This window comes from Atractosteus spatula, chromosome 9, assembly GCF_055471065.1.
Source record: "Atractosteus spatula isolate fAtrSpa1 chromosome 9, fAtrSpa1.hap1, whole genome shotgun sequence".
Taxonomy (NCBI): Eukaryota; Metazoa; Chordata; class Actinopteri; order Semionotiformes; family Lepisosteidae; genus Atractosteus; species Atractosteus spatula.
The window spans coordinates 4,933,573-4,949,340 of NC_142714.1; the positions used below are offsets into that span (position 1 = coordinate 4,933,573).

At 38.9% G+C, this 15,768-nt stretch overlaps 1 protein-coding gene across 2 annotated transcripts in view; it reads right to left on the minus strand.

Moving 5' to 3' along the window:
* Positions 1-3,263: 3,263 nt before the first annotated feature.
* LOC148827988 (putative N-acetylated-alpha-linked acidic dipeptidase) overlaps positions 3,264-15,768 on the minus strand; it is a 79,452-nt gene continuing 66,947 nt past the window's right edge. For both annotated transcript variants that reach the window (XM_088925397.1, XM_088925398.1), the window contains 2 exons: positions 8,546-8,638; positions 3,264-5,030 (listed from right to left, as the gene is read on the minus strand). In XM_088925397.1, the coding sequence (XP_088781523.1) occupies positions 4,817-5,030; positions 8,546-8,638 (307 nt within the window). In that variant the 3' untranslated portion in view covers positions 3,264-4,816. The remainder of the gene's footprint in view (positions 5,031-8,545; positions 8,639-15,768) is intronic.

The following is a 15,768-nucleotide window of genomic DNA, read 5'->3' on the forward strand; positions in this document are numbered from 1 at the left end:
ACTTGCCAGCAGGGCCCCCAAATTAGATCTCTATCACCTGTAATTAGTAGCACAGGATAATAATTAACTAAATAACCAGATCGTTGATGGGTTAAAAGTGCATATTCTCACATGGGTTTGAAGCATGATGTTTGGGGGAGTTAAAGGGTGTCATGGTGTTAGTTGCTGGTTGGGTTTAGGGAAGCAATATGGAAAGGCTTGTTTTTGGTAAACCTGCAAAATCTGGCAATAAAGTCCCCTGTGCTCTACAGTTACTTGCCGTAAAGAGATTTTCCAGTGCTCAGATCCCTGGAGCCACCTAGTTCAAGGCAGATGTACCTATCCTTACAAAACAAATAGGAAAAAATATCACGAGCAGCTTGGTCCCCTTCCAGTTTCAATTATAGAAGCAATGCAATAAACATGACATGACCTCCTCTGGAAGTCCTTGGAAACAGGGGACAACCGCAGCTGTCATACAATATACGAAATCTTTTGTCTGGCCCTTAGATTCTGTGTTTTGCAGCCTTAATTGCACTTTCTGTTGTCACTCCTATCAAATAAGCTATTCTCTAATACTCTGGTAAGAAATGACATTTTAAATTTCTATGCCAGCTAAAGACTTGTTACAGCAATGGTAGTTCCTACTGTGTACGTGAAGCAAGGACTGCTTTCGACAGGTCTCCATAATGTTTCACTCATTATGTTTGCCCAATGTGATTAGCAAGGCCCACTTATTTAAAAAAGAGCATTCCAGGCTGCATATTCATCAGGTCAATTTAGAACCTGTTCTTTATTTGGACACATCAATGTCATGGTTCTTGGACAGAAGCTGATAGTTTACAATCTGCCAATTAGACACCCAGCAAAGATAATGACTCAGTTATCTCTCCGAGGGCAAAACAGGCAGTCAGCTCCCACTTGTAATTATTTAAAGAGAGAGCTGTTGCCATGAAATATGTTTTTCAGGGATGTTATCAGTATAGTCACACTAGGTTGTTCATACTTTCACGAGGAAAATGCCTCACAAAAAAGAAAAGGAAAAAGTAATTATTTTTTGTTGTTTTGAAGAGCCAACAACAACAAATGGTGTGTTTGTTACTGTATTCTTTGAAAGATGCGATGCTTCCGGAGGGCTCAAGAGCAACTCCTGTGTTTTCATTGTACAATAATGCGCAATAGTGGCAGGGTGACGCAGTGGTGAGCATTGCTGCCTCTCAGTACTGGGGCCCTGGGTTCAGCTCCTGGGATGCTCTCTGCATTGAGTTTTTATGTTCTGCCCATATTCTCCAAAGACATATGGTATGGTAGATATGGTAGATTAACTGGTAGATAACTGGGGAAACCTGTCTTTGTTGTGAGTGTGTGTCTGTTTGCCCTGTTTGCCCTGTGATGGACTGGCGTCCCACCCAGGGTGTGTCCTGTCTTGAGCCTCTTGCTTCCTAGGATAGGCTCTGGCTCCCCTGCAGCCCTGAATTGGATTAAGTTGTGAGAAAATGGATGGGTGTAATAACGTGCTGTTGGCCAAGTTATACCAAGTTAAATTATACCAACAGAAAACAGCAAAAATCACAGAATAACTCTAAAGGAAGGTGAATCAGGAAATTCCTCCCATAACGATCATTGTTTTTGGCACATACCCTGTGGTCATGGAGTACTCACCGCCTTTGAGGTACAGCTCAATAGTTAGAAAAGACAGGCTGTAGGAATCATTTTGGACTCACTGTGGATTCAGAAAATCTATATACAGTATAATGTATCTTTTTTATTTTGCCAATGTCCTGAAATTAGTGCATAAAAAAGGGAAATCAGCTAACTTCCTTCCTCCCCTGTAACCTCAGACTTAGAACTGAGGAGCTACAACCCGTTTGTCAAAGTTTCACTTCCTAATGTGAACGAACGTCAGCCTTTTAAAAATTCTCATTCAAGACAATATTGTAATGAAGAGGCTACAAATTCCGTACTGTATATACAGATGAATACATTTGAAAGAATGCAAATATCATTACTTATTAAATGTTTATTAACACAACTGATATCTAACAATAACAAATGATTACCATCTTAAGGAACAATCAAATGTGAATACCACCTCTTACCTACACTCAATAACCGGCATCTGCTAATGCAGTACTGAATGAACAGGTCACTGAGAAATTGACTACTATGATAGTTGTCTTGTATGAAAAGATAAGGTCATTCATATTTTAAGAGCTGAAACAGAATAAAACCTGTCTCCTTAGAAACTGTTACTTTTTCCTAACCTCAATAGAGGAATTACTCTAATGGTGAAATGCAGGAAGAAGAATCAAACATTCAAATGGAAAATCTGAATCTGCAACAGCCTACACCTCATCAGGAAGAACAGATGAAAAAACCAAATGGACCCCACTGACAAAAAAAAATCCATTTAGCATAGCACAGTCTGGGCAAATTAATCTAAAGTATGATTGCTCTAATTGAGGGCTTTATTATAACTCTTGCTTTCTGGAATTGTTGGGAAGGAGTTGAAGAGTGGAAATTGGTATTTAAAAAGAGACTTTTTTATACCTTCCAAGGTGAAATGTTTTTGGCAAGACAAGGCTCTATACAACAATGCCTACTCTGTCTATGGTACACATGCTTTGTGTTGTGTTCTACATTATTTCTTTATTGAATTAAGCACCTTTAAACTCTTCGTTCAGTTACTCTTAAGCCATTCATTTCCTGTTAGCTATCAATTGCTAGACATTTTGATTTAAATGAACTAGTGTTTTGCACCTCTACACAAAGAGAAACCGGTACCTTAGAAAAACTACTGTTAATAAAAACACTGTCTCTGAGTCTCTGAATTTCAAAATTGTAAACCAAAAATGTAGAATTGAAATATTCTTTAACACTGTAACAAAATCAGTATTTAAAATTTGAATTAAATGTTTAAATGTGTGTAAAATGAAACCAGACACAAACTGACATTTATAACACCAGAAGGGTGACAACAGAATTATGATAAAGATTGGATAAATAAAGATTTATAGTTTCCATAATTTTTTGAAATCTTGACACAGAAATTTAAGAAGCGTCTGAAAAACAATTCATCGTCTTAAAAACAATTACAGAATGTTCGGTTTTTAATATTCTCAGTTCTCAGTTATCCTGGACATGGCTATAATAGTCCTTCCTTAGACAGAGGTACGGTCAGCTCAAGAGTTATTGGCACCCTTCATGAAACTGAGCAAAAATGATTGTATAAAATAAACGATACACATAATGATTCAAATGTTCTGTTCAAACGTTTGGGGAAACTACTTACCTTTGCTCTAATAAAAGTTATTCTCATTAAAAAAGTAGTTTTTAGAGTAATAGTATTTTTCTCAAATACATAGGGGTATGTACAAGTATGTGGCATACATACATACCAGTGGAATCTGGTATGAAATTATATGCTTTTTTGTTGGTCTCAATCTCCAGGAACTATATTGCTGCCTTTCACCAGTTCCTATTTCCCTAGGGTATAAATATGAGGTTGCACACATGTAAAATCCCTTTGCCATCCATCGCCATGGATAAAACCAAAGAGCTTCCAGCTGAAAAGAGACAGATGGTTGTTGACCTACACAGATCAGGGAACGGATATAAAAAATACATAAACAGTTGAAAATACCACTAAGTACAGTCAGGGCAATAATCAAAAAGTCTCAAAAGTCTGGAACAGTTTCAAATTTGCCAAGAAGAGTACGTATGTGCATATTGCCCCCAAGGACAGTGAGCAAGATGGTGAGGGAGGCAAAGAAGAATCAAAGGATCACAATTTCAGAACTGCACAATTTAGTGGAATCTTAGGGGTTATCAAGTTTCAAAACCAACTGCTAGACACCACCTCCATGTCAACAAGCTCTTTGGAAGGGTTGCATGAAAGAAGCCCTTACTGAGCACAACCCACAAATTGCAGCACCTGAACTTTGCCAAGCGTTATTGGAACTACAATTGGAACTGTGTCCAATTGAGACCAAATTTGAACTTTTTGGCCAAGCACATCATCGGCATGTTTGGCAATGAAAGAGGACTGCATACAAGGAAAAGCACCTGATACCCACAGCAAAATATAGTGGTGCATCATTGATGCTTTGGGTCTGTTTTGCAGCTAGTGGTCCAAGGGCTCTTAGCCCAAAACCTGGTTGCCTCTGCCAGGAGATTGAGACTTGTCCATAGATGTCAACAAGACAATGACCCCAAACATACATCAAAGTCAACTCAGATATGGTTGCAGGAACACAAAATCAATGTTTTGCAATGGCCATCTCAGTGTCTGGACTTGAATCCTATTGGAAACCTGTGGCCTGAATTGAAGGGGGGCAGTCCACAAGCGCAAACCTAAGACTATCAAGGACCTTGAAATGTTCTGCATGGAGGAGTGGTCCAAGATTCCTCCAAAAGTGTGCTCCAACTTTGGCACACTTTACAGGAAGAGGCTCAGTGCTGTTATCCTCTCCAGGGGAGGCTTCACCAAATATTAATTGTAGGGGTACCAATAATTTTGAAACCTACGTTTTGCAGAAAAATATTTTAATACTCAATGTAATGTTTTGTGTTTGAAAAATTATTGCGTTAAAATAAAAGTATAAGGCTTCCCCATATGTTTGAGCCCAAAATATGACTCATTGTATGTGTTGTTTATTTGTTACATTCTTTTTTGCTCAGTTTCATGAAGGGTGCCAATGATTCCTGAGTTGACTGTATGCTTTATAAGAAACAAATGGATTGATCACTTAACTGATGTTAAATGATATTCATGAGAAATGATTCAGGATATGAATGGATTTTTTTTTTTTAGATATGAATGGATATGTCCGAGACATTAGTTTGTGTTCAGTCCACCGATATCATTAACATCCTTCATTACACCAGCAGCTGAATGGATTGTGAAGGCAGCCACTGATACTTCCTTCTTAACTGCCTCCCAGCGCTTGACTTGGTCCTTGTCATTCTCAATGTCAAACAAGGCGTCTGTTAGGCCAGGAAAACTTGATGATCCGTAAGCATCATGCTGACTAGGAGCAAAAATGGTGTGCCTGTAAAACAAAGGCGTGATACGATGAAGTACCGAATGTGATTTGATATCCACATTTCGAATCAAGAAAGCCAACCTCCGAACTACGAAGAAGCGATACTAAGAAAAAAAAACGGAAACCTACAGCAGTTGTAGACAGTGAAGAGGAAGGCGTCGTGCGCCTCGTTTCATATCGAGTGTTTGCGTCACATTCCGTTAATGAGTGTGGGTGTGAGCCGGCACAGAGATACACGCTATTTGTGTGCGCTCTTTTCGTGAGATTATTTGTGGTTTAGACTTTATCATTGACCCTAAAGGTGTTATGAAAATGAAAATTGTCAGTGTGTGTGTATTTACACAAAAAGCACATGAAGTGGTTACTGTGACTTTGGGTACGATTAATGATGTCTAACTAGGTAAGTAGTGTTTTTATCACTAAAAACACAAACCACAGCATGAATGTCAGTTATGATTGGTTCTTTTGTCATTTTTAGCAGAAAAAAGTAAAAGTAGGGGTGTAATTTGTCCCCATTATGGAATGGAAATGTTTTTTACGACATTTTTGCGCTATAAGAAAGGTTTTTGGGGAATTAATTCACTTTCGTAAAAAAAAGTAGAAGCAGTACACTCAATTAACAACTCAGGCAATACTGCAGAGTGATATTTTGGAGGGGAAGTTGTACTTTGACCTCTTGCACTTGTTTTGACAACTGCAGTACATGTAAACCATGCATAGTTGCCCTAGATAAGGTTAGCTCCAAAGCAAGCAAACACTAAAATAAAATTTGCCATCAAAATATTTTGACCAATCAGGGTGCAGCATTTTAAAATTTGACAGCTGTCAGATGCATGAATTTTTAAAAGCTGTCCCATTGCCCATTGCCCATGGTACCACATTATATACAACACATTCTTTTCTCCTGCCCTCTCCTGACCACCATTTGTCCCCTTCATCTTCTAATGCTCAGATGTTACTGCAGTTCTTGAGGGGTGATTTAAATAATTTGGAAACACAGTGCAATCAACTACAAGTTCTTTGTGACACATACAGAACCCTGAAGGGTCTGGAGTGAACAGTGTGACATTGAAGGAGTGTTTTCTAATGCACAGAAAAATTCTCAAGCATGCTTAGTAATTATTTATATGCAAAGTTGTGACCACTTGAAATTGATAATGATCTGTTTCCAGGAATAATAAAGGGGAAAAAAATAAATGTTTATATAGTCCTCCCTTACAGCCAAGTAGAATTTACACCAAGTCAAATACTTTAGCATTTTTCATCTCAGAAGGATACACGTTTCACACATTAAAAACTCTCCTAACAGGAGACCTTTCTGCCAACCAGCACTTACTCTAATGCAGCGAGTGGTGCCAGAGTTGCGCTCTGACTGCTCTGAAAGGTACCCCGCTGTAACCCCGGTATTGCTCGTGGGACAACAAAGAGACCAACCTGCAGCCCCGGTCCTGTCATGACCTGAGCCAACCCCAGCAGCCTCTGCTGAGAATAACGCTTCCTTCTGATTCGCGCATTTCCCAGTTTGCACTTGTTTTCACGAAAATAGCAGACATGGACTTTACTTAGCACAGAAACATTTTGAAAGGCAGTGTCTCAGTGTCTGAGCCAGGGATCAGTCGATCGGTAATTTGTATTATTTTATTTTTATCCAGAAACAGCGACAATGGCGTCAGCAGCCCGGCAAGTATATTCTGTACTCCCCTTTGTCAACATACTGTACTTTAAAGCAAACAAAGGCTTATTAATATTTAAAAATACATCTGAATTTCTTTTCTGAAATCAGTTTTGATATTGGTGTTCATTTTTTTCCTTCTCATTGAACAGCCTATGTTATATTATCAAAAATATATATTTAAATATAAATTTTGTTCAGAATTAAAACAGAACAATAAACGAACCTAAAATATCGACCGAGATTAAGTACAGGATATTTTAAGCACTTTCTGGGGGTAATTCAAGAGACTATTAGCTGACTCTCCCTAACTCTGATGGAATAAATTCAATAACTGCAAATACGTAAAGGAACAAAAATATGTGAGTGGAGAACAAGCTCATTCTTAAAATTCTAATTAAAATCATTTCATTTACTTAATTTTCTTTAAATTCTTTAATAAAATGCTTTATAGCATTGGTTGGTTGTGCATTATCTATTGCTATCTATTAACTATTAGCTAGGTCAGGCATAAAAATCTGTCTAGATCCACATATTTTCACATAATTGGGATTATGAAATTGCTCATAAAATGGTATTTAGCATTTAACGGAAGACTTTAGGAAAATGTGTGCATAGCCTCCACCAACCACAAACAATTCTGGCATTATTCTAAAGTTATCTGTAACATGAAAAGACTGTTCACATAAAGGCTTTTTTTTACAATTTATCACCACTCCAGCAAACAAAAGAAAAACTGAATCGAAGCTTTATCTTCCATGTCTGATATATAGTGTTTGTGCAAGAGAGAGGGAGAGGGGCTGTGTGCAAAAGGAAGTGGACAGAATTCTCTGGAAGGAAGATGTGGTCAAATCTAATATATGAAGAGGTAGTGACCCTTCAGACTGTGCCACATGACAACGGAGCTTGAAGGACTATGTTCTCAACTCAATGGAAAGGAGAAAAAACACATGCGCTGGAAATGGGAGTACGTTTACATAATTCCAATGACTAATAAATCTCTTGGATGATTACAGAATTGGAAAGATTTATGAGTCATTTGAAATACTCTGCCTCCCACTTAATTTCAGCAATCACAACAGAACTGCATATTGCTGAACATCATTGCTATCTAATTCATGATACAGGCCAAACTGACATAAAATCACATCATGCATTACTAAGAAATATACAGTAAATTACAGAAAATTGAATGTACCATCACAGTAATAAACTAGACTTAAAAACTGTTTTATGTGAGTTATAACTGATAATATCCCTGATTGCTGTTATGATAAAATATGCATACATTTCATCTTGCAAATACAGCAGCGCTTTGTTATAAATTGGTGTGATGCGGGGATGATCATTTATTAAGCTTTACAGAACGTGGTTTTAAAAGGTTTTTTCACTATGAATTATGGAACACGTTGCAGCTTGTCTGTCATTCTTATGGTCTTAATAAAATAAACCTGACACATTTTGTTTTATTTTTAATTTTTCATTTTACTGTGTTGATATTAGACATCCAGTGATACACAGCATGCTGGTGAAAGAAATGTTATAAGTAAACACTTAGGCTGATTCCTTGTTATGATTCAGACATGTGTGCTCATGCTGCATTGTTCCTTGTAAAGGTTTCACAGCCTCTTTAGAAAAGTTAACGATTAATGTAACATTAATATCAAAGGCTAATGTTAAAACACTCGCACATGTGCATGAGTTGGACCAGGATCTTGGTTAGTAATTATACAATAAATGATGTTGTTCTGTCATTGAGACACTAACTACAGTATGTACAGTCTTTATTTTTTCAGCTAAAACACTGGGATCAATTCTACTGTTATACAGTATGTTAGCAGTACCTCACCTGTACCACGGTCTGCCAAATATTCCCAAAGGATCAATAAAAGCTCTTTCCACTTCCATAAGCTGGTCGTTCAGTCTTCGCACTTCCAAAGGGCTGCAACCACAGAAGCAAAGCTTAGCCACAAAAAAGGTAAGCATTTGTTCAGAAATACAGATGATAACCCTGTTGCATTTAATACACTGCTTACAGTTTCTAGAGAAAAATCATATTACAGTACATTTATAGCTCAATTTGTTATACCTGTGTGTCCATTTCAGTATAAATTTCAGGGCTTTTTATGACTTTTTGAAAAGAATTCCACAATTACACTTAGGAAAATGATATGATTCATGGATCACTAGATTGCAACTCTCACTGTGGATGGGAGCTGTACCAACAGATGAGAGATTTGCAAATTGAACGGCCATTCAGAGAAGAGGGGACAAAATCAAAACTGGAAACTCAAGACCATTCAGTCTTACTTCTGTTACAGTTACTGTGAAAGTTATAAAGCCAGCTGATTAAACTAAAGCACACGACATACTGTATTTAGGTTTCCAGAAAGCTTTTTGAAAAGGTCCCTCATAAAAAGGTCAATTCTGACATTCGAAGCCATAGATTTTCAACATAATGTGTGCACACGGTTTGGGAACTGGTTACTGAATAGGAAACGTCATTTTAAGTGGCACAACGTCTAATTGAGCAACTGTAAGCAGTAATATGTCTCAGAGATCTATTTCAGACCCATTGCTCCTCATAATCCATAACCCTCTAGATGCCAGTATAGTTAGTAAACTAGTTAAACTTTCAAATAATACAAAAAAATAAAGGGAGTGGCAAACAGAAACAGTGGTAAGGGAGTTCTAAAAGTTCTAAAATACAAAATCCTGCATTGGACAATCAAATGGCAAATAAACTTATAATGCTGATAAGTGCAAAAGGATCCACACAAGAAGTAGGAAGTCACTTTACAGTATATGTCAAAGGGCTGATTCTGAGCTACAGGAAGTTACACATGAAAGGGATTTGATTGTTTATACAAATTCATCTGTCCTCATCAAGACAATGTAGGGAAACCGTAAATAAGCAAACAGAATGCTTGGGTATAGAGCAAAAAAAAAAAGTTCTGATATTTAAATCAGGGGAAGTTAAGCTGACACTTTAAAATGCACTAGTAAGGTCCCATTTAGAATATCGTGTTCGGTTTTGCTTACTGTACAACAAAAATGAGCCTTGGAAGAGCTCAAAAAAGAGCAACAAGCATTATTCTTGGTCTCAAAGGATTGTCCAATGCACAGACCAGAAGACTTGATCCACGTCTAAAAAAAAACGTATAAAGATGGGTTCAACCTGCGGGGCTAGATCACAAAAATGGAAACTAAAAGAGAATTCATTTCAGACTGAGAATAGGAAACGCTTGGCTCCTTCAAGAACCAGCTGGATAAAATGTTAGTGTAATTGGCTATTAAACTACCAAATGAGGCTTGGGGCTAAAGCTGGCCTCCTTTCATGTCTTATTAAGCCTTTCTTCTGTGTTCTTCTGTACAGTCCAGATAATCAGGAGCTGTCGGCTGGGAACTTTGGAACCAACAAAAGAAATTCAGTCACGTCCTTTTGAGCCATTAAAGCAAAACACGGGGAAACTCTAGCGTGGCTCATTTAAGCAGTCAGTTCAATCGACGAAAAAGAAAAACCAAAAACACATGAATGAAAAAAATGTTATGCTAATGCAAGGACTATCTGAAAATCGTTATACATTTCATACATAACATCACTGAGGAAAAAAAATCAGCACTTATCCTCAAAACCTAAACAAAGTTGCTAATTTATATGTTTTATCTAAATATTCAGGAAATCTTTATTGCATGCCACTATTACCATCTATCAAGGCACTTGTATGAAATTATTTACAGTAACTGCTGTTAATAAATTTCTGATGCACTGAACTATATAAACTGATTCTTAAGTCTCTACTTAGCAGTACATAAAAGCAGTATACTAATTCTGGATATCCATGGCTCACAAACCTGAAAGTATCACATTTAGATATGTTTTCCAGAACGATAGCCATATGCATGATAGCCCTATCTACAGTAAATATATACAGAGTCTTTCTTATGATGTTGGACTGTACTATTTAATCACTATTAAATAAAAGAGTGCACACTGTGTTTCGATCTCTTATCTCTTATCAAAAACTGCAGGTTCAAGTAAGCTGTAAGCTTGAGGAAAATCTATTAACACTAAAATGTTTGACTGTCCTCTAATTCAAAGGTTCAATCCAATTTTCAATTCAGTTTTATTTGTATAGCGCATTGTCATAAAGCAGCTTTACAGATGTCCGGGCCTGAACCCCCAGTGAGCAAGCCCAAGGCGACAGTGGCAAGGAAAAACTCCCTCAGACTGAAGCAGGAAGAAACCTTGAGGAACCAAGGTTCGAAAGGGGGAGCCTGTTCTCCTTGGGCCGGCACCGGGTTAAATTAGAACGAACACATATGAGAGTCGTCTGTTTTCTATTACATGGTGGGAAAAGCACGATCATGTATGGAAATGTCCAACAGTGTCCCGAATGTTCAATTGGTTTCCTTCAGCTGAGATTTCTCTGGAAAGGGCTTTGGAGAGGATCGGCTGTTGACTGTGCCACTGGTAAAAGGAGCTGGATTCTGCACCTGTTCTGCCTCCTAACAGTCCACCTCCGAATGGATAGATAGAGAAGAGACAACAAAGATGACTTGATTTTGCTTAGTTCACAACGTTTTTGTATTTAAACATATGAGTAATGCCTTGTAGACTCCGTCTCCACCAAAACTCACATTTGACAAGAGTGTTTTTCATTATTTTTAACTAAGTAGCTTCCTCTAAATTATAGGTTATGTGTATAATCACCGCAAATTACCAATGGTGTGCATAAACGCATAAAAATAGATGAATAACATGCAAAAAATAACGGAGTCAGGGGCACAGTAATGGTCTGTGTTGATTAGAGGGTGAGCACAAATCACATTATTGCGCAATTTGTACGCAGTCTAATTATTCAGACAGCATTTGGCAGAACTCCAGATTGTGTAACTAGGCTCTTCTTCTCCTACTTTTGCATTTCGGATTTCACTTTTGCCATTAACAAAACCTTTTCCTGCGGCTGAACGGGCGGTCGATCTGTGAAAGGAAATAAAACGTGCCCCTCTACAACCGCGACCCGTGAGTCGACTCGCTTTCTCCTCCTTCTCACACGTCTGGGGCTTTGAGAAGGTGGCCCAGTCTGATGTGGCCCCGAGACTCTGCCCCTGGGGTATTTCCTCCTCTCGCCGTGACCAGAGCACAAAAGCGGGGAAAAGGCAGAAGGAGGAGCTTCTGCTCCAGGGTCAGTGCAGATGGGATTCTTGATGATTCCCTTCATGTGGAAACGAAGCCAAAGCTCTCCACTCACTGGATACTCTGTACATCCAACACAGCAATCACCAGCCTTTCAACGGAATCTCATTGCAGGCCTACCGCAGGTTTCCTTTGGCATTATTTTCAATGGCAGGTAGACAAAAAGAGATATTGAAATAGGGGAGTAAATCTAGAAGCCACCATGTGGGCCGGGTCACATCCATTGAAATCAACTGAAGTAGGAATGCCGTGTTCTACGGGGAAACAAATACACTAACCGCAAGATCTCGGGACAAGTGCTCTGTGCAAAGCATTTGAAACATGTGTTGTAACAGAAAGAATAAGGTTCTGGGTCCCGAGATGAAGTTAAACAGATGAGTTTATTGCACGCAAGGAACAATAAAGCCGAAGTCTTGTTTCCCGCAAGAAACAACAAAACCGAAGTATTGTTCGATGTGCCGGTACAAAACTTTTAGGTTATATAGTCCTTCCTTGCTGCTTCGGACGTCATCCGGTGTTATGGTAAGGGGGGGGGGGGGGTCATGGTATTTGGCCAGTTTACGAGGTCCTGGCCAAATGGTCAGTTTAAGATTACGCCCCCAGGGGGTTCCTAGCTCGCATCTGGAATCCTTATCAGTTAACCCCCTTTCCTGCCATAAACCCCTGTTGCTTAGAAGTCTAATTTTCCGGCAAAACTGACTTAAGTTAACCCTTTTTACATCTTGTCCCTTACTTCACATGTATAAAAGCTTAATTAGACTAACCACACTCTGCACATCTGGGCCAAATAAAATTTAGCTGGTCTTATACAATTTCCAGAAGAGAGCTACAGTAGGTTAGAAATTCACTCCTTCCACTCTCTGCAGTGTAATGTCATAAGCAGACAGAAGCACCTGCATCACTCTTGTGAGCAGAGAAAAGAGTTTTTCCCAGCGGCTTGCAGCAGGGGCTAAGAAGGCCTATCACCACAGTATGGCGCATATTGCAGCATCGGCTCATACTACATTTAGTAAAACAACCCAACTTTCATCCAGCAGCCAAGAGCTAACAAAGTAGAACCCTTCCATTATATTGTTTGTGCTTTCCTAAAATCCTTGATCCATGCAGAAAATCATTGTATCAACTACTGTACATACAGTAAGAAACCTGCAGTATTCTCTATAGTTAACAATAATCACAGAACAGATGTATATTGTAACGCATACGGCCTCCATTGCTTGTGAGAGCTGGCTTACCAGAGCGGTGACGTCACCGCCCTTCCCTGCGAATAGCAGGGACCGCAGCCGCCGGGCTGACGGGAGATTTCCCTTTGGCTCAAGAGGCTGGGTCCCTGTTGAGTGACGCCGGAGGCCTGGGTTTGAGTCCCCAACGGTGGGGGGCCGACCTGATGCGGCAGTGGCGAGGGCGCCCACATGAACCCCGGAGCGTTACATTATTTATATGCATGAATTTGAATTAAAAAACTAATTGCACACCTGCATAATGTATTCAAAAAAAGGAATATAGTTTCACTTTTTATAGTGAATTATAGAGACCAAATGCTGCAATACAGCAATAGAATAGAATGTATATACTCACAACTATTAATACATTTCCATCTTACCTTTACAAATAATTATTAATGTAGAACTTAGGCTCTCTAAATATCTGTTGCAAGACAAAGTATGAAACCATCACAGGTAAAAGAGAGAAAAAGCACTAAAAATTAATTAAATAGCTGCAATGTATTTGTAAAATGTAAAAAATCAGAACATTTTCTTAAATGCGTGGGGAGAAAAACAAGTCTGAGGGGAAAGAAAATAAAATAAAACTGCAGTCTGATTCATCTCCTGGCTTTGAAAATACTATTCAAATGAGCAGAGGTTTGCATTAGACGGTGCTGAGAAACATGATTGCAAGGGACCAGAAAAAAATTGTTTCCATCAGAAGTGTTTAACACCGAGAAGACAAAGATACTCAAGGAAAAGACAGAAAAACATTTCATCTCACTCATTTTCAGAGAGAAGTTGGTGGGTTCTCTGCTCACTCTGACACCACCCAAACAGAAATGAAAAACGTCAATAAAAAACAATCTGGTAAGTTTTCTTCTGCACGATGGCGATCTTCAGAATGTGGAAAATCAAGATCAGCAGGAAAATGGCCTCACTGGTTCTTGTGAGCAGTGAAGCAAACCTATCAGCGAGCCCTGCTGTTTGCAGCGTCTGATAACTCACAGCTTCCAGCCATTGCTTTCGGAAGGGATCTGAAAGGAAATTTACCAGGAACATTCCGATGTACAAAATGCTCTGGCTTCACCATCTCAACCAAAGGATGACGCCTTTTACAGTATAATGTCTCCATCACCATACTGGGGCATTAGGGCTCATACCAACCATGGGTGAGTGCCCCCTTCTGGCCCCACTAACACCAGCGACCTTAGTTTTTCCCAGGAGGCCTCTCACCCAGGCACTGGCCAGGCTCACACCTGCTGAGGTTCAGTGGGCTACCAGTTGCGAGTTGCAGGGTGATATGGCTGCCTGCTAAATGGATCTAAAGATCTGCTCTCACAGACAATTAAATATATTATAGATTGATTTCCAGTCAATAAAAACTGTGCTGGATCCCTGTCCCTTTAACACAAGTGAAATGACAGAATCATCTCATGCTGTACACACAGTTACTGTACCATTTTCAGTCAAGCAGACTCACCCTACTTCAAGGTATATCACTGTTATAGAGTGAACATTATGTATTCATGCCCTTGGGAAACTGTGACTTGCTGTGAAGCTTCGCTCTAGCCAGAAACCCCAGTAAAACAGCATGGAAATAGAAAGCATGCTACAGCATCCCACTTACTATAACGTCCAGACTCGAGATCACGTTCTGTACTGAGAGAGCAAGGTGGTAAATAACATTTCCCAGGCCAAGCTACACTTTTATGGCTAATGCCATGTTTTCAGAACAGGACCCTCTGCAGAAGCTCAGCATGTCTATTAGCCTTGCCGATGCTGTACTGCTGTGTTATTTAAGTCCATGTGTTCGAGGGTAAAGACAGAGAAAACACTGACTGATAGAAATGTGCTTTTGATACCAGTGCTTTTATTCCAATCCGTCAGTGTTTTCTCTGCCTTATATATACTGTATAATGGCATCCACAGCAGACAAAGCCCCCTGCTGCATAATACAAAAGAAGCTGCTGGGTTCAGTTCACAAGCGCAATACTGTACTACAGTTGTTTTAAAAGAATCAGACACACAATCTGTAGGCACCCAATCTGAAGCTGAAGCTGAAGCTGTGCAAATGAACATAATCTTACAAAATAAACATCCAGCTCAGACAGAGAGTCAATACCCTCAACCACATTTTAATACTTCATTTAATTTACACACACATCTTTGCTTAATTAAAGCCGTGTGATGGAATCAGCTTAACATGTCCTTTCATAATTGGGAGGTAATAATCACTTTAATGATTATGTTGCAATTAAAAATATTTGAAAATGTTTTGTAAATGATGAGTGAAAGGAGTGTCCTGGATTACAAAAATATTTTAGACAGTATTAGAAACAAAAAGCTAGTATTATGGCCATAAGACCAGTAATACAAAGAGGAAATTCAAGATATTTCATTTGTTTGGATGCTAGCAGACAATCTCATTAGGCAGCTTCTTGAAATAAGCCATGGATGGTGTCACTTGAATGTTTTAGCAAGCCAGTGTAGGACATTCCTTTTAGTATGGACGTCTAGCTGGCCACTCTTCTCTGATTTGATTCTAGAATAGGCATGTATTTTTTGTAATAAGTTGACCAAAAAGTACTGTACATTCACAATAGTACATAGCAGACTTTTAATGCAACATAATGTGTGAATTTAGATACTTGAGTTTTTTCATAG